General features: G+C 49.1%; 8 protein-coding genes across 8 annotated transcripts; 6 read left to right on the top strand and 2 right to left on the bottom strand.

Annotated features, from left to right (window-relative positions):
* Positions 1 to 182: 182 nt before the first annotated feature.
* YALI1_C01843g (uncharacterized protein) lies at positions 183 to 650 on the top strand (the record flags this gene model as incomplete). The annotated part of the gene is made up of 1 exon (XM_068282169.1): positions 183 to 650. The coding sequence occupies one exon, from the start codon at positions 183 to 185 to the stop codon at positions 648 to 650; it is 468 nt and encodes a 155-aa protein (XP_068138270.1).
* Positions 651 to 1907: 1257 nt separating this feature from the next.
* On the top strand, positions 1908 to 2645 carry YALI1_C01826g (uncharacterized protein; the record flags this gene model as incomplete). The annotated part of the gene is made up of 1 exon (XM_501325.3): positions 1908 to 2645. The coding sequence occupies one exon, from the start codon at positions 1908 to 1910 to the stop codon at positions 2643 to 2645; it is 738 nt and encodes a 245-aa protein (XP_501325.1).
* Positions 2646 to 2773: 128 nt separating this feature from the next.
* On the bottom strand, positions 2774 to 3488 carry YALI1_C01810g (uncharacterized protein; the record flags this gene model as incomplete). Its single annotated transcript, XM_501324.4, has 2 exons — positions 2774 to 3163; positions 3372 to 3488. 2 exons carry the CDS (start codon positions 3486 to 3488, stop codon positions 2774 to 2776), a joined length of 507 nt encoding a protein of 168 aa, XP_501324.4.
* Positions 3489 to 3794: 306 nt separating this feature from the next.
* YALI1_C01800g (uncharacterized protein) lies at positions 3795 to 4475 on the bottom strand (the record flags this gene model as incomplete). Its single annotated transcript, XM_501323.3, has 1 exon — positions 3795 to 4475. The coding sequence occupies one exon, from the start codon at positions 4473 to 4475 to the stop codon at positions 3795 to 3797; it is 681 nt and encodes a 226-aa protein (XP_501323.3).
* A 686-nt stretch (positions 4476 to 5161) lies between these two features.
* Positions 5162 to 9167, top strand: YALI1_C01789g (uncharacterized protein; the record flags this gene model as incomplete). The annotated part of the gene is made up of 2 exons (XM_501321.4): positions 5162 to 5287; positions 5586 to 9167. 2 exons carry the CDS (start codon positions 5162 to 5164, stop codon positions 9165 to 9167), a joined length of 3708 nt encoding a protein of 1235 aa, XP_501321.2.
* A 3289-nt stretch (positions 9168 to 12456) lies between these two features.
* On the top strand, positions 12457 to 13143 carry YALI1_C01720g (uncharacterized protein; the record flags this gene model as incomplete). Its single annotated transcript, XM_501320.3, has 1 exon — positions 12457 to 13143. The coding sequence occupies one exon, from the start codon at positions 12457 to 12459 to the stop codon at positions 13141 to 13143; it is 687 nt and encodes a 228-aa protein (XP_501320.1).
* A 1834-nt stretch (positions 13144 to 14977) lies between these two features.
* YALI1_C01694g (uncharacterized protein) lies at positions 14978 to 15464 on the top strand (the record flags this gene model as incomplete). The annotated part of the gene is made up of 2 exons (XM_068282168.1): positions 14978 to 15009; positions 15053 to 15464. 2 exons carry the CDS (start codon positions 14978 to 14980, stop codon positions 15462 to 15464), a joined length of 444 nt encoding a protein of 147 aa, XP_068138269.1.
* A 1526-nt stretch (positions 15465 to 16990) lies between these two features.
* YALI1_C01675g (uncharacterized protein) lies at positions 16991 to 18061 on the top strand (the record flags this gene model as incomplete). The annotated part of the gene is made up of 1 exon (XM_501319.3): positions 16991 to 18061. One exon carries the CDS (start codon positions 16991 to 16993, stop codon positions 18059 to 18061), a length of 1071 nt encoding a protein of 356 aa, XP_501319.3.
* Between the last annotated feature and the right edge of the window lie 5514 nt (positions 18062 to 23575).

The raw sequence follows: 23575 nt of genomic DNA, 5'->3' as shown, positions 1-23575 counted from the left end.
ATTTACAAGACTCGTCGTTGTAGGTGTCTCCATGAAGTTAAACCGGCCTACCTACTTGCAGCTTCCACTCCTCTTCCCTCACCCCTCTCCCACCAGCTCCCACCAGCTCGTGTGTGTACAGTACATACTGATTTTTCTGTGCACTCATACTCTTTTTTGTCCAATGTTCGACTCTCGCTTGTATGATGATGACTCGTGCAAAGGTGCCAAATGTATATATGCACATTTTTGCCCGACAGACTCAACACAGCCTCAACTCAACGTTAAAGAAGGACTCTGGAATTGAACATGACGCGCGCGTGTGGCGGCTCATAAGACATAAGACATACGAAACCATCTGGGGACTATTTGAAGACTTATTGTGCCGTAACCCCCGGTCACTACTCGTACCAAGCCTTGCCAAGCTCTGCATACGACGACTTGTCTACCAACTCGACGGTGGGTCCGTGGAAGGTGTGCCAGTAGACTACAGTACATACTGTACGATACCATGCAACGACGGTACGAGTATGAGAGGTGATTCAGCAGCGCTTGTGGTGTCGCCAGGACCACTGTTCCTGCTCGTTTCGCGGAATCTTGTTGCCAGTCTTCAGTCTTGTCATGTCCAGTCGAGAAATAAAGTCGGGGCTGAGCAGCGAAGACGGTGCTAACAATTGGAGTTTACGAGCGTTGCTAGCGCGGTGTATGACCAACTCTAGAGTGAAGATAAGTATGGTAGAGAGAATGTTGGTGTGCGTGCATGCCTATATTATCGGTGTCCATGAACTTATCTCTTCTTCAACTGTTACAAGCAGCCAGCTACGATACTCCTCCAACTCTACGTTTATCATGACAGCTCGACTAGGACCCGCTTAGCCTACTTGGCTCTAACAGCTTAATTCCAAATGCACTGTCGATGACAGGGAGACGCTTACCACACTTGTACATGTATTTAGTGGAGGCTGTGCTGGACTAGACCGACTTGGGCAGGTGCGGAGATGGCGGTGGTTGGACTCAAACCGTCATGGCTGTCGAGTGATTTAGAGAACGGCATAGTGAATTGAGTGCAGACATACTGTACGAGTAGAGTAGTTACAGTACATCGTCGTGTTAAGAACAATGCACACGACGGTCTGTACTGTAGCTACAAGTACTGTAGTACAAACAAGACTTCCACTACAGTCACATCTCACACACTCACTCCTCGAATACTTGTTTCTACATCTACAGTCTCTTAACCGTCTCTCTAAGGTATAACTTCCGCTACTGTAGATACTCGAAATTAAGGACCACAACGCCATCGGTTCTAGAACTCGAGCCGCTCTGTCTTACAAGCGCATCTGAAACACTTAGTGCGGGAGTAGTGGGTTCGAGAAGTCTTTGTGTGGCTTCTCGAGTGGACGTGCCATTGATTCAAGGATCCACTTGGTGATCTCAGGGTGGAGGTGGTCTACTTGTAGGTTGGCTGTAGGGTCGAACGTCCTTGCCAGCAGATGATTATTAGAGAGACTTACTTGAGAAGGCAAGTAACAGGATATTAAAATTTAAGACAAACCAAGTACCAGTTTTGGTTTACTTGAAAAGTCAAGTGTAATTGTAAGTATTGTACTGCCAATGGTTCTCGTACCTCAACGCCATTCATTCAGCCAAATAGAACCAGTCTAATTAATCTTGCATGATAAATGTCCCAGGATCATCGAACAGCCACGTAGAATTGATATCAAAGTGTCGGCTGTACTATCCCTCTATCCATACTTGAATGAGCTCCTCTTTCACCCTAACCTTGAGATCATGCAGTGTGCAAGTGTGCTGCAAGTGGTGAGACCACTGATACCACTCTCATGATTAGTGCAAAGATCGGTGCTAAAAGCGCAAATTCGACACAAAGCAGCCACTCACGCATCTAAAACACATCTACAACAAGCGCCATGTCGTTAGAAGAAGAGGTGGAGACCATCGACGCTATTTTCCCAGACTCTCTCAAGGAGATTGGGCCTCGCAGATACACCCTTTCGATTCCAGATCGAAGAGCGCTGGTGCAGCTATCTTTCCCTTCAGCCTACCCAGACATCCTTCCAGAGGTGCAGTCGACTGAGCACGTGGACAAGGGGCTGGTGGAAGACATTTTGGCTCAGGTCTATATGGAGGGCGAGGTTGTCTTATTCTCACTGATCCAAGAGGTCCAGGAAGTGACTGAGGAGATCTCTGAGGAAGCCGAGGAGCCAGAAACACATCAGGATCACGACGAGACAAGCGCAGAAGCCAAGGCTGCCATTTTTGCGGGCTGGACCTTGTCGGATCCGGTGGTGGATCGAAAGTCCATATTCGTGGCTCATGCATTCACAGTCCATTCGGCAGCCGAGGCTGAGGCCAAGATCAACCATCTGAAAGAGGACAAGAAGATTGCCCGTGCCACCCACAATATCACAGCTTACCGCATTCTGAGGGACGCAGAAAAGGGTATCTATGCGCAGGACTGTGATGACGATGGAGAGGATGCTGCAGGAGGCAGATTACTGCATTTGTTGTCTCTCACGGGGGTTGAGAATGTGGTTGTGGTGGTCGCTCGATGGTATGGAGGCATCAAACTTGGTCCTGACCGATTTAAACACATTAATGCGGCTGCCAGAGATGCCCTCGAAAAGGGTGGTTATTTGAAAAAGTAGATAGAGCGCTTGCAAACAGGTCTGTTAGAGCTATGGGGACACCGTACGACTATGCCTACAAGTGTACCTACACCTAAAATCAATAATAATGCTTATATGTTACATATTCCGTTGCCGTCTACCATAGACTAATACTTCATCTTCTTCTTTCCCCCGTTATCTCCACCCTCAGAGGGCCGCTTTTTGGCCTTGTTTCCTCCAGACCCAGAAACACCCTGGTTCTTGGCGGCCGCTCGTAATAACTCGTGCTCTTCCTTCTCAATCTCGGCAGCCGACCGAGTGTCTTCCTTGGGCTTCTTGGTGTCTTCCAGATCGTTGAATCCTCCCCATGACAGCCGTCCCTTGGTATCTTCAGCAAGCGCAATGTCCGAGTAGCCCACGGAGACGATTTTGCGCGACTTTTTTCGGATTCGCGGCGCCTTGACACCCTTGACGGTCCATTTCGATGCGTCGTCAATCTTTTTTTGTGCCTTTTCCTCCTCCTTCTTCATTTCCTGATCAGAAGATCTTTGCATAAACTGCGTTAGTGGGTGGAAAAGAATGGATTGAATATGTGTAAAAGAAGTACTGGCAATTGAAAGCGTCTGTTAACCTGCAACAGTCACAACCCCATTTGATTCTCCAGGTCCTGGTGGCGTCGAAACTGCTCTGTTTGCTCTGAGCATCCCAGTTGTCATCCAAGATCATCTCCAGATCAGTCCGACACTCTCCTCACGTGATACTCACCTTCATGTTGTTCAGTTTACTACTGAGATGCGTTTTGCTCGCCGTAGGAGGCGCCTTTTTCATGTTGCTGTTCATGGCGGTTGTGTGGTTGGTGATGGATGAAATTGTATCATGCATGTCGAAGGATATATTTTCTGTGCATTTCCGAGCCGCACGGATGCCACAGTTGGACACAGTCCTGGAGTATGTATACTGTAGGCTGTAGATAGGAGGAGAAGTTTTAAAGACGTTGAAGATATCTTAAAAGGTGAATTAACAGGGGACATAGTCTACGGTCCCGTGATAATACCTCAGCAGCATATATATTGGTTACTAAGAGATGCAACACAATGTAACGTGAGGTAAGGTACCAATTGCAAGTACAAGCATGGACTGTAACGTATATTATCGAATACAGTATGTTTTTAATGCTGCTATATGCACCTATGCCAACGCCTCCAAGTCAACCGGCTGGTTATTCTTGTCCAGAATCTTACTGAAGAACTCTCGAGAGATCTTTCCATCCTTACCCTCAGTCAAGACAACACCATTTTCAGACAGGAAGAATTCGATTCCGGCCTCCAGAGCCTTGGGAACATTGATGTAAATGAACACCTCTCTGTTAAGTCGCTTTCCAGCCACAGAGCCTCCTTCGGTGACTAGATCGGTAGCCAAATGGATATGTTGACGTTTCATCTTGGACAATCCTTCCTTAAGTACAATGGGAAGCACCTGTTTCGAGGTGGCGTGGAAGATCTCAAGAGTGGGGAAGTCCTCGGGGGTCTTGAGAGCCTTCATCTCGACCTTGGTGTTGATAGTGTGTCCCTGGTTAGCTCTGATCCAGTATCCCGTGCAATCGTTGGGGTCTGTGGGTTCTTTGGGCTGTTTTTCTGTGGGCTCAAAGATGAGCTTGTATCTCTGTTTGTCGTTATCTCGCACAACCCGCTTGGTGTCTTCCAGGTTCCATTTCCCCTTGATTCCAGCTCTATTGAGCAGCACACCTACAGACAAGTATCCGTCTTCTCGAATGGGCAGCTTTTCCTTGGTGGCGCCGTGTCGCAAGATGTACGACAGTTTGCGAGAGTACTCCTCGTCAGGCGTCATTTCTCGTCGGGGTCGAGGCATTGTTGTTGGAGTGAACTGTGTGAAGAAGATTCAATTTAGATGCAGATAAAGATCCTGGTTATGCATGCAAATGTGACAGTGGGATACATGACAGAGCAGCATAGGTATGGGCGATATAGGACGGGGATGCGTCACGTGACTGATTGAGAAGTTGGCTTAGACCCCATTGAGGCCCCCGGGCACCTGTGTAGTGTCAAACGAGAAAGTATGAACGTTCCTTAACGAGGTGCTGTATGTTCCACTTCAGCTGAAAGATGAAGGCCCTTCAGTAATTAGTCTACAAGAGCACTGTTTTAACGTACATACTGTACTGGACCTACTCTGTCCTCCCCCCAAGTAAGTCAAAGCAGTGCAACAGGACATTTTAACACCATGCGGACCGTCTGAGTAAATATTTCGGCCGTGTCTGCCAGCCACAACCCGCTATTTCGACATCTTCCTTCTGACTGGTGCACCTTCATTCCAGCCAAACTTTCCAAGCATACTCACCCAAAGCGGAGTCGAACCGGCAACATCCATACCGCGCCGCGTAAAACGTGGTCCGAAACCGTGGGTGGGAGCAGATTAGACTTTGGTCGACCCTCACACACTTTCACCCACTGCTGTCGAGCGAAACTATCAAGCGTGTAGAACCGTGCGGTATTCGACGAAACCGAATCATCAACGGCACACACAGCACTGGCAAGATGGATCTCGAAAACGGGCATTCGCCAGCACCCAATGGCGGTGCTCTCAACGGCTCCGCCAAACAGCCCCACTATTATTCCATCCCCACCCCCGAGAGCGTGGAGCAGGCCCAGTTGTTGTTTTTGGTGAGTATCAGAGGAAGAGGAAGACAAGAGGAGGGGAGACAGACCCAACACGACGGACGGAACACCATCACGTGACACCGAGGACGTGACGACACCACGTGACATTGTCAGAGTGTGATTGTGTTATGGACACGACAGCCGACGTTGGACGGGTCGACACGACATTATCGATGTCATGGGTCATGGGTCATTGGTATCGTATCGTATCGTTGCACATAACGTGACGACACACGTGTCTCAACACAGCACAGTGTGCAAGTCTATTGCTTGACCGCCATCTATTCTCATTCTAACACAGCGATTCAATGCTCTTAATCAATCCGACCACCCGGTGACACCCGAACTCGAGGGCATCGTCACCCGGCTGCACACCATGGGCCAGGAGCAGCAGCTGTACAACAAGCGTCTGGCAGAGGTCAACAGCGCCCGAAAAGCCGCCCACAACAAGATCGACCTCGACCTGCTCCGAACCCAGGTCAACGCGTTCAGATACCTGAGCCGAGGTCTCGACATGCCCACCGACGTGCAGGAGCGCCTAATGGAGACGGTAGGCATCGAAAGTGACATCACCGAAGAGGAGGCTGACGCAGCACTTGAAAAGTCACTCACCCCTTACCAGCGACGTCTCAAGGACAGCGGAGTGCCCCCCCGAGGCGGGTTTGTGGACAACGGGCGGGGAGTCGGTGGACGACACGAGTTCATCATCACGAACCGAATCTCGCAGCGGATTCTGGAGCTCGAGTCTCTGCCATCAAACCTCGGAGTGTTGGATGCTTCCCGGGATGATCTCGGCAAAGCCGAAGGCACTGATGCGCTCAAAGTACGAGCTGTGGCCGAGCTCAAGGCCCTGCGGCTGCTAACCAAGCAAAAAAGTCTGCGGCAACATCTAGTCTTCTGCAAGGCCCAGACGTCCCAGGTGACCGACTCGGTCATCAACCGGGCTCTCAACCGACGAGCCAAGGTGCAGACCGCGCACGAGATGCGACTGACGGAGCAGCTAGAGCGACAGCAGCGCATGGAGCGTGAACGCAAGCAGCGGGAGGAAATCATGGCGTACGTCAACTCGGTGTGCCACCAGTCGGACCGAATCAGAGAAGAGGCCCATCGTCGACGAACCAAGCAGTACGCCGTGGCCAAGGGCATCCAGCAGTTCCACTCGTACGTTGAGCGAGAAGAGAGTCGACGAGTCGAGCGAACTGCCAAGCAGCGTCTGCAAGCTCTCAAGTCCAACGACGAGGAGGCCTACCTCAAGCTCCTGGACCAGACCAAGGATACACGTATCACCCACTTGCTGCGACAGACCAATTCGTTCTTGGACTCTCTGTCATCTGCCGTTCGTGCTCAGCAAGGAGAAGCCGGAACTCAAATGCCCATTCCTGCTGCGGAGGAAGAAGGAGGAGAGGGAGAAGAGGACCGCGAGAAGATCGACTACTACCATATTGCTCATCGAGTCAAGGAGACAGTCTCCAAGCAGCCTTCTATCTTGGTTGGGGGTCAGCTCAAGGAGTACCAGCTCAAGGGTCTGCAGTGGATGGTGTCTCTGTATAACAACTCTCTGAATGGTATCTTGGCCGACGAAATGGGCCTTGGAAAAACTATCCAGTCCATTTCCCTCATTACCTACCTTATTGAAGTCAAGAGACAGACCCGGCCTTACCTGGTCATTGTCCCTCTCTCGACACTCACTAACTGGACCAATGAGTTTGAAAAGTGGGCTCCCAGCGTTAAGAAGATTGTGTTCAAGGGTTCGCCCAACCAGCGTAAGGAGTTGTCCAACCAGGTACGAGCAGGAGACTTCCAGGTGCTGCTCACCACCTACGAGTACATCATCAAGGACAAGGCGCTTCTGGGCCGAATCCGGTGGGTGCATATGATCATTGACGAAGGTCATCGAATGAAAAACACCCAATCCAAGCTTGCCCAGACGCTCACGCAGTTCTACTACTCTCGATACCGACTCATTCTTACAGGTACCCCTCTGCAGAACAACCTGCCCGAACTGTGGGCGCTGCTCAACTTTGTGCTACCCAAGATTTTCAACTCGGTTAAGACGTTCGACGAGTGGTTCAACACGCCGTTTGCTAACAGCGGATCACAGGACAAGATGGAGCTCACGGAAGAAGAGACGCTGCTGGTCATCCGACGTCTTCATAAGGTGCTGCGTCCCTTCCTGCTGCGACGTCTTAAGAAGGACGTTGAGAAGGATCTCCCCGACAAGGTGGAGACCGTCATCAAGTGCAAGATGAGCGCTCTTCAGCTCAAAATGTACCAGCAGATGCTCAAGTACAACGCTTTGTACGTTGGTGACGATTCTGGCGCGGCTGGTGTCAACAAGAGCGGAGTCAAGGGTCTCAACAACAAGATTATGCAACTGCGTAAGATTTGTAACCATCCTTATGTATACGAGGAAGTCGAGACTCTTCTGAACCCATCACATGGCAACAACGACCTACTGTGGCGTTCTGCAGGTAAGTTTGAGCTTTTGGACCGAATTCTGCCCAAGTTCAAGGCTAGGGACCATAGGGTGCTCATGTTCTTCCAAATGACCCAGATTATGGACATTATGGAGGACTATTTGCGGCTCCGTGGCTTGCAGTACCTGCGACTAGATGGTAACACCAAGGCCGACGATCGATCCGAGATGCTGAAGCTCTTCAACGCTCCCGATTCGCCCTATTTCTGTTTTCTGCTGTCCACTCGAGCTGGTGGTCTAGGTCTGAACCTGCAGACAGCCGACACAGTTATCATCTACGACACTGATTGGAACCCTCATCAGGATCTGCAGGCACAGGATCGAGCACATCGAATTGGTCAAACCAAGGAGGTGCGAATTCTGCGTCTGATCACAGAGGATTCCGTTGAGGAGGTTATTCTCCAGCGAGCTCACGCAAAGCTTGAAATCGACGGAAAGGTCATTCAGGCCGGAAAGTTCGATAACAAGTCGACGGCCGAGGAGCAGGAGGCGTTCCTGCGAGGGCTGCTGGAGCAGGAGGAGTCTAAGCGTGGCTCTCGAGAGGCAGAGGACGAGGACCTTGACGATGAGGAGCTCAACGACCTGCTGGCTCGAAACGAGGAGGAGCGGGCTTTCTACGCCCAGATGGACGCCGAGCGGAACGCCACAAGCGATTATGGCAAGGGCGCAGGACGACCCGATCGGCTGCTTTCCGAGTCCGAGTTGCCGGACCAGTTCACTCAGGATGTGTCTGAGCATTTCCGAGAGGACGACATGGCCGACTCGGACAAGTACGGCCGAGGAGCTCGAGAGCGAAAGGAAGTGTACTACGACGACGGCCTCACAGAGGAGCAGTGGCTCAACATTGTGGACAATGACGAGGATCTGGACGCTGCCATCAAGAAGCGACGCCGAAGCCGACGGTCCCGAGCCCCCACTGATCTGGATGACGGTCTGGACGCCGATGATATCATCGTTGACGATGCCGATGGAGACGACCAGTTTGTCGACGAAGAGGCGTCTCCTCCTCCCAAGAAGAAGAACAAGAACAAGATCCCCAAGGTCCGGGAAACCTTGTCTGTGGCTGACCGGGAGGAGCTCAACGAGTCATGCCAGCTGGCTCTCAACGAGTGTTTTGCGCTGACGGAGCCCTGGGATCCTGAAGATGAGTCTGCGGGCCTGCGGCATGTGTGTGACCTGTTCCGGTCCATTCCCTCCAAAAAGCTGTATCCCGACTACTTCAAGCTCATCAAGAATCCGATTGCGCTTGACGTGATCCAGAAGAAGGTGAAGCAGAATGTGTACCAGAACCGGTACGATTTTGTGGCTGATTTCGAGCTCATGAACCAGAATGCTCGAACCTACAACGAGGAGAACTCTCCGGTTGTTACGGATGCCGACCGTCTTTTGGACATTGCCCGGGGTTAGAAGATATATAATGGGCAAAAAGGTCCCACTAAGCTGTATAATATGATGTGTTTGTTTATTACACAGCTGGAGCGAAGCTGTCTATCCGTACGTCTACTTGTAGTAATATCGCCTTTACCTTCTACTCAACGAAACCAAGCACTCGCAGTGTATCTATCGAAATTCGTCTCATTGTATGTTCTTGCCAAGGGCGCTCAGAAAAAGCGCCTCACAGCTAGTCTAGACAATTAGAGATTAGAACACACCCTTTTTTGCAAGTTTTACTACAGTACTTGTTTTGTCATGTGACATAATCTATGGAATATTCTTTTCAATCTTTTCTATTTCTCTCGCACTCAGGTCAGAATATTGTTGAGAGAGTCTTGTTAAAGGTGATACCCCGGACCAACCTGGTCAATTTCTCACATAGACATGAGAGGAACCAGCTTGGTCGTAGACAATGATGTCCATCCTGTAAGCAGTGTATCTGCCGATCTAGAATCTCTTTCTGGTGAATGAGCAAGCACACACTCTTCTGGTGTGTGCTACTATCGGAACGTAGGGTCCTGAAATGAGTTGTAAGCCGTTAACTATATATATCAATCATACTTTATAATTGATGTTCTGAGAATATTGCTGAAAAAAGAGGCATAAATGGACATGACACAATTTGGTTAACCGATACACACAGAAGTGTTGTTTCAATATTAATGTTTCAAGATACTCGAGTTTCTGCTTAGAAATGAGTGGATTCACAGTTAGGGACGTTGTTGGAGTTTACTTGGAATTTGGAACATTTATGCTGTGTGCGACATAAAAAAACATGTCAATCTAATATCTGGACAGAAAACTTAGCATATTCTAACAGCTATCGTACTGGTACACACTTGTACTTGTGCGTATTCCATTGGCACACGCATTTTACTCCAATGAACCTCAATTAGCTCGTCAGAGCTGGATCTATCGTGCCCTCTCATATCCGCCAAAGGATATGTGCTCGTTCTTGCAGTCTCGAGACTGATATATGTGGTTTTTTTTAGCAGACATATATGGTGTTTCAGTTTCTGCCGCTAATATGTGCCATCGCCGTACAAAGTACTTTTATTGCAAAAGTACAATTCCGATCCATTTTCATATAGCTCACATTGTGTACAAATGCAACACCAGACTTGTCTGTTTCATGTCCTGTCTCGTCCTTGTTGGAGATGTACTGTACCTGACCCTAGTCACGAGAAGCGCGCGATACGATAACTCCAGATGAGATACACTCGTCTAGACACGTCCAATACTGAGGTACGCGTCGGAAATAATACAGTACATTCTTGACAGGATTTGGTGACATGAAACAATGGGTCTGAAATGGGAGTACTTGGCGAAGGCAACTTGGAGTGACAGAATCGAGGCCCAAATACAGCGTCTTGTAGCTCCCAAAAAAGACCTTTCTGGACCTGGAACCGAGAATGCACACTTTTATTATGTCTGCGGGAGGAGACACATTTTTGGCAAGAGTAGACTACAGTAGCTGCGCATGTGCCCCGGCGTCTTGGGTCGAAAACAAATGTGCTCTGAAGCACATAGACAATGGATCTGTACGGGCTATGCGTATATCGGAATTTTTATTATATCGGGAATAGTGCAGTTTTGCCATTTTGCCAAGCCAGCCAGTTGGAGCGCGCAGATGTCAAAAAAGAGGCGTGCTGGGGTTGGCAACCCGCTAAAAAGGCATGGGGCGAGGTCATTCAGGGGTCGACGGTCTAGAGTCGAGGTTCCCGTGTCAAAATCGGACTAATATCTGACCCTTTGAGAGGTGTTCATTTAGGTCCCCCTTGTTGCATTTCATATCCTAACCTCGCTGCACAGCACCCGAAAAAGCACACAGCAGCAGCGTTGGGCCTTTGTCGGTGCCGGTACATACTTGTACGTCGTGTCTCTTGGCTCGTGGTCTACAGTGCCAGTATTATTTGAGAGTTTTGGTACAGTACCGTACGTATTGTCGCTGTATTTTATTATTTGCGGTGGTCAACAGAGCCCGAGTCGAGGTGAGGGGTTGCTGCCTGGCCGTGTATTTTCGACACTAATTACTGTACCGCCATCACTAGCTTGTTCGTCGACACGGCTTTTCCACTCACTTTAATTTAAGCCGTATTTTAAGCCATGTCTTAGATCCAGACGAAAAAACGGTCTACCGGACTTGGTACAGACCTTAAACCAGCCCGTCAAAATACCGGTCGAAATACAGTACATTTACAAAACAATATAGGCTAAAGGCCAATATAAAAAAGCGTGTTGTAGTTGGACACGCGTATTGCACGCCCACGTCCAATTGCTCGATATACCACGTACCAGTGCGTACATTGTGTACAGCGGACTGTGCATACACCAGGCGCTGCCGGAGGTTCGGTTTAATTACGTGCTTGTGCTCGGATGCAGGGGAACCAACGGCAGTCACCGTTCTTAGTTTACCGGCATGCCGAAAAAGGCACGGTTTGCGAGCAGACAAACGGGCTGCTCACGACGGCAGAAAATTAATAATCGGCCATTGTTGCGCACTGCTGGCGACGTCCGCCACGTAATATGACGGCATTGCATTACATGGAGGGGCTGGATAAGAAAAATATTGCAAGGCTGATTGGCGATAGATAGCCGAGCACGGTGTATGTTGGGTTGAGTGGGTGGGAGGAGAGCCTTTGGAGCACACTTGTGAGACAGGACAAGGACAAGTGTAGCGGCGTATGCAATTACCCGTGTATCTGGTAATTAATGATGCATTTAGTGTGGGGGTCGAGGCCATAGCAGGTTGGCGACTGGGCAGGCATGGTAATAATCAACAAACGAGAGCCAATGGGCGCTCGTGAAGCTGTCGAATGTCGTTATTCTCTACTGTTAAAGTAACGGTTGGGACAAATACTTGAACTTAGTGGGCTCAATCAAACCCCCTGGTTGACAGCCTTAATTCAACCCCAAATTTACCACCTTGCTGTTGAACTACGGGCTCTAAAGACCATGCTCAAGGTGGAGGGTCGGCGGTCCAAAAGCCCAATTTTCCTTTCCCCACACGAAGCGATGGATCGCAGCAATATTTTCCACCGTCTTCCCCACTCTGCCCCACAGTAGAGCCTCATGATTTCATTTCCTTTGAACCAGACCAAGAAAGAGGTTAAACCACCTCGATCAGGTCACGTGATCATGCATACGGAAATCTGGGGACGCCTCGAACCTTAAGCAATCGTACCATGATCGAAACCTGCATCACCACCACGAACAAGTCCTTCCTTGTACACACAAGCATTTAACACAACAAAAACACACAATGGAAACCAAAGAATACCCTCTCCAGGTGGCTGCGCGGGACGGCGACTTGGCCACAGTGAAGGAGATTCTGTCACGTGACCCCAAGCAGGTGAACCTGGTGGATTCGGACGGCCGAAGCGCTCTGCTGTGGGCGGTGTCCATGGGCCACAAGAATATTGTGGAGTGGATTCTGGACAACCAAAAGCCTGCTGACATTGACCAGACCGACGCTAGTGGCTGGACCGTTGTTCACATTGCCTCCTCCACCGGAAACATTGACATGCTGCAGCTTGTTCTGCCTCTGGATCCCGATGTCAACGAGAAGGCCAATGGAGGACAGACTCCTTTGCATCTTGCTGTGGGCAAGAACCGAATCGATGCCGTGCGACTGTTGCTAGATCATGGAGCCAAGCCCTCAGTTCGAACAAAGGACGGCCAGGGCCAGATTCCGCTCGTTCGAGCTGCTGCCAACGGCTCCATGGTCATGGTCAAGACTCTGCTTGAGAACGGGTCGCCTCTGTCCACCACCGACATCAACGGCTGGACCGCTCTGCATCACGCCATGGCCGAGGGCCAGGGTGACGTTGCTGTCTATCTCATCCAGCAGGGTGCTTCCGCGGAGGCTGTGGACAGCGACAACAAGACCCCCTTTGATGTTGCTGTCGACACCAAGGTTCTGGAATACGTCAAGTCTCAGCTCGCCTAGATGGTCTTATCATGGGATCGGCGACCGATTGCTATTTGTACAGCACAATTGTACGGTCGAAGAGCGCAATTGGGTAGCGAAACTGTCAAGAGCTCACTTGACAAACATGATAGGATGGCTTTGTCTTGGCATGGATCGGACCCGCTATTACTTCTATTTCATAGTCAACCAAATGCATACACTGTTGGGCGGACATTGGTGAATTGCCATGCTATGCTGTGGGGTTCTGCCTTTGCTCCATCATATCAGCTACCTGTAGCGCAAAGAGCCAGTCTAGCCGTACGTGCTGTAACCTTCGCACTTTCCGAGCCCACGGAGTTTTGTACGAAAGAAGACAAGGATCGTAGGAAGGGTAGAGAGTGGATAAAGCGCGTATAAAAGTAGATAGAGAGTTTCGTTAACGCGGTAAAAGGGATGCACGTAGATGAGGTAGGACCAAGCAGCATACGTGTACAAGTAAGTGCTTTACCGGGAATGTGTGTTTTACCGAGTACAGGTATGCACATTGTGTAGTGCTTGGTAACGGTTGAGGTTTTTAAGTGTAGACGAAGAGGTTTAAATAACTGTCCAAGTGATTTGTCAAACAACACAGTTAGACAATCATGCCGCATTCATGAGACGAACTGTCTCAGTTCAGTAATCCAGTCTCGTCGCAACCCATCCCTACCGGACCATACAGTACACACTTTGAAGCACAATGTGGGGTCGTACAAGGGTATTGTCACGTACAGTACAGTACTGTACAGCAACGTTAGTCCCTTGCCAAAAAACAAGTGAGAATATTTTCATTTTTTTGACCCTGCCATATCAGTGCGAGTACCAAGCCTTCTGCCTCATGGACTCTTATTCTGAATCAAAATCAAGGTTGAAACGGCCCAATACGGATGGCTGAGCCTATTTATTCTGGGTGCTGTGAGGGCAAGTATACCATACAAGTATGTACAATACATGTAGTATTAAGACTAATAGTCATATTGACATGCCTCGGGTGGATATTTTCAATTGTCGTGTGGTGAATAATATCTCGTAAATGTATCCTCAAGTGTAGTGCATATTCAGTAGATTGATTCAGTAGATTGATTTCAGCATGTACAAGGGTTCTACCAACCCGTTAGTGACCGCTTAAACACCGTTTTCTCGCTCTCTCTCCAGGTCTCGCGTACCAGTACCCACGCCGAGGGTCACATGACTCAGAATACAATCCTAGTGCCACAGCCGCGCGCTCGGCGATATTGACTGCTTGTGGCGACCGGTGTCTTGGAAAAAGCAAGAAATGCACCAACAGGCACATGCAGTAAGAGAAAAAAAACACAGTATCTGGTACAGTAGGTTTTAGCAGCAGCAACCACCAAGCTCCAAGCACGAAAAGCAGGTTGTTCAGGGGCCCCACAGGACAATATAAACAATGCGAGGATAATATTTCGCGAATCGGGGAGACGCATTGTCTCCATGTAGGCGGATCGGGTGTCACTTGCTCTCGCTCTTCCTTCTTGGCCAGTAATTGGTGCGCTATGTCCACACTGTTAGTCAGATAATTTTTCCCAAGCCGGCTATTTTTCGTGCACAATTTTTCAACATATATAATAAACGGATCGCCCACGGATGAAACCCGAAATGAAGACGGCATCGCGACCATCACTACGAGATAAAGGGTGTGAAACACGGGCCATTTGTCAACGTGTGTAAGCGCAAAAAAAGCAAAACCAGACAGCACTTGGACAAGTACACTACAGTACACACAATCGGTTTGCAAAAAGAAACGAGTATAAACGGCAGTCAAGGGATACATGAAAAAACCCACACCTTGCACACACGCAGTACAAAAGTAAAAGAAATGTGCATGGAAGGAGTTTGCACACTCTCGGTGTATCGGTGATGCGTCCCACACGTACCCGAGCAACCCGGTCAGCAACCGCAACCACTTCTGGAGCTACTTGTACTGGTGCCGAGAAGGTGCTCCTGCAGAGGTTTGGGTGTGCAATTCTGTCTCCACAAGTACTGTACAATACTTGGTTGAGGAGATTGTCCCACGGTTGACACACGCTTCTCAATTGATCTCAATGGAGACTGTAGGCACAGCCTCGGCAACCGAGACTGTCGTGTGGGTAGATTGTATTATGTCTCTGAATCTGTGGGTCTCACAGGATGCAGAGCGGCAGAAGGTCTGGAAACATGGACAATGTACGGTAGGAGTTTGTCGACGTTTGTGGTCCATCCGCCAACAACTTGGAAGTGTGCCCCGAATGTTTTTCGCCAAAACGTCTCTTTCAGGTAACATGTGGACCCAGCCTAAACAGACAGCTGTCGACCTGTGGGCCTGAGAGAGCAGATCCAGTGACGTGCTCGTACTGCGGCGGCTACTGTACGATGTACAAGCACACATTGCCAGACACCAGAACGTCCCAAATGGAAGCCGAGACTGCCTCTTTCAGGAAATTTAGGAAATTATGGCGAGTTGACAGTGGCTTCCGCAGCACATACATTCCCTGGTGACATCGGCATGAGCCATCGTAGGACAGTCGGTAGTCAGAAATAATAATCCATGCTTCACAGAGTACACAAAAGAACATCCCCTCCTTTGAACAAGACGACTGTCCTGTTGCTGCTGCTTCTCCTTTAGTCTCTTGGCCATAATACGAGTGCAACCGTGGTGGAGGGCGAATGGGGGTGCAAGATGGGGTACAGACGAGGTGGAGAGATGGAGGAAATTGCATTTTGAAGCTCAGGGAGATTGCACCAAGGCTGCCCAAACCCCACCCCACAGTGATCCTCCTCAACCTCATGTAGTCCCCATCCCAGTCCCCGAGACTCCATATCGCAATACGAAGCTAAAAAGTACAACCACGCTAACGTGCGGACAATGTTGCAGGGTGTGACAGGTGAACTTGGAGACTGTAGAGCTGTCAGCTGTCAGTGATAGGGCTCAACAGTCTGAAGAAGTCTCATTATGGACCTGGTTCAATGTATACATAGTGAGAATTCTGCCCGTGGAAAGGGATATCTGCTCTACTAGTACACTGTAGCATCTCTCTCCTAATCTGTAGCCACCATTATCTCCAAGGCGATAGGCTTCGTTTAGCTCTTCAGACTACCATAACAAAGACATGTGGTAGTCAGGGCAGCCTTGGAACTTTTAGATGTTGCAATGGCTGTCGTGTGTGTGTGTGTGTGTGTGTGTGCGAGGTTGACGTGCAGACTTGGATACTGTGGGTGGGACTGTGAGAACGGATTGTAGGTCTACCACGGATTGTAGGTCTACCACGGATTGTAGGTCTACCGCAGATTGTAGGTCTACCGCGGATTGAAGGTATACCGCTTGTCTTCCTGATTGTAATCACTCAATCTCAATCGACGATATTACAACCATGCACTGGGTTGACCTTTTTGCGATTTGGATTAGTTGATTCGCCTTTTTTTATTCTTTTGTGATTTTTGTCCGTCCTCCAGAAATTTGGTTTTCTCCCCAGAGTTGGGTTTTTCGTTTTGCGCTTCTAGCTCGGCCACTTTGCGTTTTTCTCCATCTCAGCCTCTCTGGGTTTTCGGGCACTTTTCGAGTCCCGGCATAAGAGCCTATATTAAGCGAGAAGGCGGGCTCAAGGGGCTCACAAAAGGGGTGTGCACATGTATACAGTGCGACACAATAGGGGGAGAGGGGATATGCAGAGACGGAGGCCTCAGGACCGTTTTTTGGGTCGGCACAAACACAGCTGGGGCACCACACACTTTGACGCTTCTATCGTCCACGCTAGCTGGAGGCTCTAATTGTGCTGCTTGTAGTTCACACCTTTTGATTTGGCTGTTTCCAAGGTTTGGAAAAGGTGGGAAAACCTAGAGTTTGAGACTACCAATGCAAGAACAAGTACAAGTTCTGTACTCCCCCCCAAACACTTTTCGTTTGGACCCTCTTTGTCCTAGACAGAGAGCAGCGGCTGTATGCACATGCAATAGGCAGCAGAGGGCTGCCAAGGGTCACCGAAGCAAAGCTCTCTCACATTATATAGAGACTGGGGGACCTACTGGAAAGGCCTGTTATCAGCAGAATACCATACACACCACCATGACAAGTCTCGATGACGCCATTGCCATGGCCTACGTCTCTGGCGGCACGTCGCAGCTAGACAAGGACTCTGCGGTACAAAAGGCCGAACGAATGGCCCAGGCAAAACGACTGTGGGCCACCCAGACAGCGCCCGTGGTCTCCCCCGGACCCCGTGCCTCCACGGCGGCCACCGAGCCCAAGTCACTCAATGCATCTCAGAACGAGCGCCTCAAGGCGCTGCGACAACGCCATCTGCAACAGGCCCGATCTCCCCAGCCAGCACACGGCCCCTACTGTAGCTGGAACACCCACACCCGGGCTGCTTCTGCCATCAGCGAACGGAGCTCGTCCTCCACGCACTCGGGCTTCTCTATGGCATCTCCTGACAGCGCGGTATCTGCCACCTTTGATGGCATGCATGACTCGGAAGACGAGGCTCTGGAAAGCAAGTACCGATCTCTGCAGCAGGACCTGGACGACCTCCACTGGGTAGACGAAGTCAAGCCTGAGAAGCCCAGAAAGATGTCGTCACGCTACTATGCCAATCACAACAACCTGTCGGCCTCGGAGGGCCATCCGGACAACCTGGTGCGATTCACAGCCAAGGGAATCATGTGGATAGGACCCGAGACGGACGAGATGGAGCCTACGGGATCCGCCCAGTCTCACAGAGGAACTCCTTCCATCAGCTCGGCGGCATCCACCGCATCCACTCAGTCCGTCAACAGCCTGTACACCGTCCAGGACGTGAGCTACATGTACGCCGAGGAGCGGGTGCAGATCCGGCAGCAGAACGAGTTCGAATGGGTCGATCTGCTGGAGGGAGGCTTTTGCGGCGAAAAGGCTGGCCGGCCCGTCATGAAACGCATGGTGTGGTGATTCCCTTAATTACCCACTCTTACTCACTCACATAACTTATTTATTATATTTATTCTAATGGTACAGATACTACGAGAACAGGTGTGGATACAGTAGATGCTAAGGTAAGACTGCGGCAAGACATATTGTGGGCTGGGCTGGATTGACACGAGAACGTGCCACGGCACCTGCCTGGAGTGTTTCACGTACAATTACAGACACTATGGAATCGGTACTGTAGTGAAACCGCTGTGCCTGAATCTACATGTAGTTAGAATCTTCACCTGGTAAACAGCAAGATGCTTGTGTGGTATAAAAGACCCTTTCCAGGTAACTTTTTTGTCAAGAGATTATATTTATTACACCTTGTTTGACCAGGGTCTGTGATATAGGCCATATCTGTTTGTACCAGCCCTAGGACGATCGAACCATCGAAGCATACCAAATCTCGTATAAAGCACAACCAACCATGGTCGTTTGGTGGATAACTGTTCCCTATTATACACAGATCTCCATAATATTCCGACCTCTATCATATTCCGACCTCTATCATACTCCGACCACTATCATACACACTCGTACGAGTAGCTATGGTGATCACCCAACCGCCCCATGTGCTAGCGCCGATACTAACGCCCATAATAAAGAAAACGCGCTACACGTACCGCTGGTACGCCCCCCCCAGTGAATGTGAAACACCACAAAGTGTGGATTCTTGCCTGCAACGAAACGGCGTCCTCGCTTGTTCGTTGGTTACACCTCATTGTTATTGCTCCCCAGATGTAGGTCTGCTCCAGATTAGATTTGAAGGTCGACAGGGGGGTGATATGGAGGATGAGATGAGACGAAGGATCGGTCGTATAGATCTTGGTTATGAGATCTGTCCGGAAGGGAATCATTGTGTTTTTCTGGTCGTGGGTAGTTCTTCCAGCCACGACCGAAAAAGAAGCCAAATGTCGCACACAACTGACTGGAAACTACACATAGTCAGGCCATCACGTGACTCTCCCTAACCCCCCTTTCCCCCCCACTGATGCCGCACCTTGCCTTGTACTCGCGCTGTCTCTAGTTATTACCCTCAAGTGGTTGCCAAATGGTGCCGATGTACAAGTATAAACGGTGCATGCATCGTCTCGCCTAATGAGTCTAAAGTGGCTTCTAGACTTTGATGGCGATCTTTGAAAGTTTAAGAGTGAGTCCAAATCGGAGCTAGTGGCCGGAAAATGGGGGTTATGAAGGATATATTGGTGCCATTGGCCAGATGCGGGGTCTGCGGAGGGTCCTAAAGGCGCTGTTTCTGGAAAAAGTCACGCCACATTGCCGACCATCAAGACCCTTGCTTCTTACGCTGCAATTAAGCGAAGCAAGGGTCAAAACTCTGAAACGTAGATCTAAACATTGCACTGGAGACAACGACAGAGTGTGTAAGCTAGAGCCAGAGACAAGTGAAAGATACAAGAGAAAGCAGCGAACCATCTGGAATTTATAACGGTGTAACCTATCTACCGCTCTTTGTTTTATGGTCGTGGTGGTGAATCAGGGTGGTTATGTGAGTGTGTGAGCTCAGATTGGTGTTGCGGTAGGCATACCAACACACCGGCGGCATCAATTGGCATATCCACACAAATGTTGCGCAAATAGCCCATCATTATGGTATGCATTGGTTGTGTTAGCAATTCGTGGCGGCAAATTCCCATATGAATAGCAATCCCAAGCAGCAGCAAAAGGCAGATCGCAAATGTTCCTGTACGTCCCTGCACGTCCCAGTATGTACTGTTACCTGCACCGCTATGCGCTCACGGAGCTCTTACGGGGAGGTGGAAGCTATCAAGGAGAATAACAAATGGCCTGGTTGCCATTAGCACCGTGCCGCCAGCGCTCTAATCCGACTCTACCTTCCCGCCGTCTCCCTGGAGTAGGAGTGGCTTGAGGGGAGACCCTTCTCCACTGTCTACCTGAGCAACCACAGCGGCTTAAGGGCTTTTAGGTGTGGTGAAAACCACGTATACACGAGTCATGCAAAATGACACCCGTTCCCGCACCGCTGTAACTAGCAACAGTGTGTTTCCCCACGTGATATAGGCACTTGGTGAAGGTAGGGAGACTTGCGCAGAGACACACGGTCTTTTTCTAACCTTGACGACAAGACGGAATAAAACCTACTTGGAGAGACCGGGTTGAATTAGGAGTCCGCGGTGTCGCTCTGTGCAAGCCGAACCGATTAGCTCTCCGTTGGTGCTTACCAAGTGTGATGCAATGGCCCAGGAAGATCTTGTCTGACCTCAAGAGTCGACCATCTGTTCCTGGTCTCCCATTACTCCGTATATTCTCGTGCTGGCGAAGATTCCACATATGGTTCGATGCAGGTGTAGATCGCAAAAGATGTTCATGGATCAGCGTTGCAAAAGGTGTAAAAGCAGAACGCAGGAAATTCACGTGTGTCGATGAGGAGATAGCGATGGAGGTCGATAAGCCCCACAGACTACTAACTATCCTAAAGAGCTTTGTATGAGTAATTGTGCACTAGTCGCCTCCTTGGCGCAGGAACAAGGAGTGAGGTCGTGAGACATGATCTGACTTGTTCCAGGCTGGTTCAGCCCTGGGTTGTCGCTCAAGGATCTTCATTGAGGGGTTGAAGTGAACCAACATGTAGGAACAACGCAGGAACCAATTTGCGATGGTTATACACACCTGGAAAGGTGTCCAGCTCGCGCAGATTCCTGCTGTACCGTTCAGAGTCTCTATAAGGAAAAAGTACAAAGATATTAGTTAGTTGAAATACTAGTCATTTCCCATAAAAAAACACACATACAGGTAAACCTGTCTCAACCAGCCAAGCCTCAGTCTCAAATACTCTGCACCTTTCGAATGCAGGGTTTGGACCAAGACCAAATGCCTCAGGTTCAGTACGCTACCCTTACTGTATGGGTCAGCCGAGTTGTGATTCAATCATCGAACTGTGTCTGGTTTTCAAGTCTTCATGGGTGCATCTATCACCATGGGTCTTTTCAGATCATGTATGGAAGTCACTATCAACATGCGTCAATCACAACAATGTCTCTCTTGAGGAGAAGAAAAAACTCCGGATGATTGATAAACATTAGATAGCGGACAGAAACGTGCAAAGGTGGAGACAGACAAGTTCCAAAAGGTGGGCGTGTTGAAGATCGAGTTTGGAGATCAACGTACTCTCTGGTTACCGAGAAGCTATCCGTTCCGCCAAAAGAAATTCCAGGTACGAAAGCTTGAGACTGTGATCCACAGCTAAAGGGTGCTTAGTTATATCTTTCCAAATGGTATCGTGCTCCATCTTGATCCTCTTATGGTTTCAACTCGTAATACAGAATCTGAGCTCAACTGGTTGGCCCATGGCTCAGTAGTAGTAGTACAGTCGATAGAGAGAGAGTCAAAGATACGAGAACCGGTCGTTGAGGTCCCCAGGAGTGCTCTGTCGTCTGCAACGTCCTACAATATATTATTTATTCGCGTATACACAGATAGCCGCCATGGCTGCCACGCACAAAGAAAAAGAAAGCAGGTCTTTTTATAGCAGAAAACAAAAAAAAAAAACGGGAAAGGAGCATCACAATAAGAGAAGGCTGAAAAAGCAATGCGACTCTGAAAAATACTCCAAAAGAAGCAATTGAGAGAGACTTTGTTTTCACTAGAGAAACCCTGCCCCTATTTATATTTCCATTTAACACTAGAGTATAGATACAGTACCCACCCTATCAGGAACATCGATCTGCCTATTGAACTGCAGCTAAACCAGACCGTGCAAACAGATACTTATATATCGAAAGGTATACCAAAAAGACAGATGAAATCGACAAGTCCAAGCCATAATACTCCAAAACTGGTGAAATAAGAGACCGAGACTTACCCAGAATGGACTCTTACATCTACCGGTACTGTACTGTACTTGCAGCACAGCATAGCGTCAGAGCTATATGTTCTAGCAAGACATGTCTCTAAGGGGCGCACAGCTACATCTACTGCACAAACAATGCGGAAGACTGATAGGTATCCTGACAAGAATAGTACATCTTTAGTGTGCATTGTCTGTATCCGAGTCAGTGGATGTATCTATGCTTGTACGGTGCCTGTTCTTACTGGGCTGCACTTTCCTTTTTTGCAGATATAGTAGCAACAGGTGCATTTCGATTTGGTTGAAAGTGCAAGTCGAGGTTGGTATACATACAGATACAAACAGGCTGTAGCTATAAGGGATCTTCTTGTATCACTGGGGCTTCGTACTTGCAGTGTCCTGAGCAGCATTGTCTGGAGGTGCGCAACAAAGACATGTCTGTGACAGACACTGTGAAGAGACGATTTCACAGGGGAGAAACTTTGGAAGACTGTCAAACAACTAATTGAATGTATAATTGAACTTGTATCAAGTCTCACTCTTGGTTTGGCGTATATAACTGTCTCACAGTTCCGGGCCGATTTCGAACCTCCCCTCACACTGACTTTTGACTGTAGGTGCTAGGATCAATAGGGGGTAAACTGGGCAGGGTAGATGGACCTCTATTGATTGATCCAGGAGTAGATCAGCTCAAATGAATAGTCCCCAGGTGTCCATTGAAAAGGGGAATCTAGGAGCTTGTCGTACGATTTCTGTACCCCCGACGCTGGAGCAGAACTACTGCACGGACAGTTACGGGCTCTGGATGCATCTAAAGATGTAGCCACGGCTTCTTTAGCTTGAAATTGAATCAAGAGAGCTCAGATATTAATCAGGACTCTTGCAAAGTTGTCATGACAACGGGTGCAAGCACTCATCACTAACCGACGTCCTTCAGAGTAAGAATGAAGACTGTGTCTCATATCAGAGTCACCAGACGTCCACAACACTGGTGCACTTCAAAAATCAAAACACTTTCTAGTAGGCATCCAAACTCCTCAAACGGAACTTTCCTGTCAGTAGTAGTTCTGAATCGTATCGGACCAACAAGCAGTTGTAGTCTCGCTACGTTGCCAGGCAAGTTCGTCAGATCCATGCCCGTAAATACGTGCCAAGAGGGCATTTCCAGCGTGAATAATAACAGACTGACCGAACTCGGAGGTACATCGGGCTGTTCATTCTCGTCTTGTGAAACATTGCTCGTGTTCCCACTCTACATGAAAAAATACAGGACGCAGAAAGTACGCACACTGACTCGAGAACGCGACCGAAATATCAATAAATGAGCATATATCATACTGTAGTGCAGAAATATATTGACGTGACTACAAAGGCATGAGCCGAATTATACCCACATCAAAAAAATGTCAACCTCATTGCAGCCTAGTTTCTTTTTTGCGTACAGTAGTAGAAGTTGCAATACATAGAGCCAAATACCGCAGTTGTAGCGTTGTAGCTCGTCAGACCTCGTAATAAACCAAGTCTGGCGTGTTTGGGCCAATGGGAGAGCTTCTCCAGACCTCAAACGCCGTTCATTTACCACATTTCTCACTTTGGTTGGACACACTGAGACAATGGTCTTGGCCCGAGAGTTCTGTGACTTTGGACATCGGGCTTTTGACCATCAC

Source organism: Yarrowia lipolytica, chromosome 1C (genome assembly GCF_001761485.1).
Source record: "Yarrowia lipolytica chromosome 1C, complete sequence".
NCBI classification, from domain to species: Eukaryota; Fungi; Ascomycota; class Dipodascomycetes; order Dipodascales; genus Yarrowia; species Yarrowia lipolytica.
This window is presented reverse-complemented; position numbering and strand designations above follow the sequence as displayed.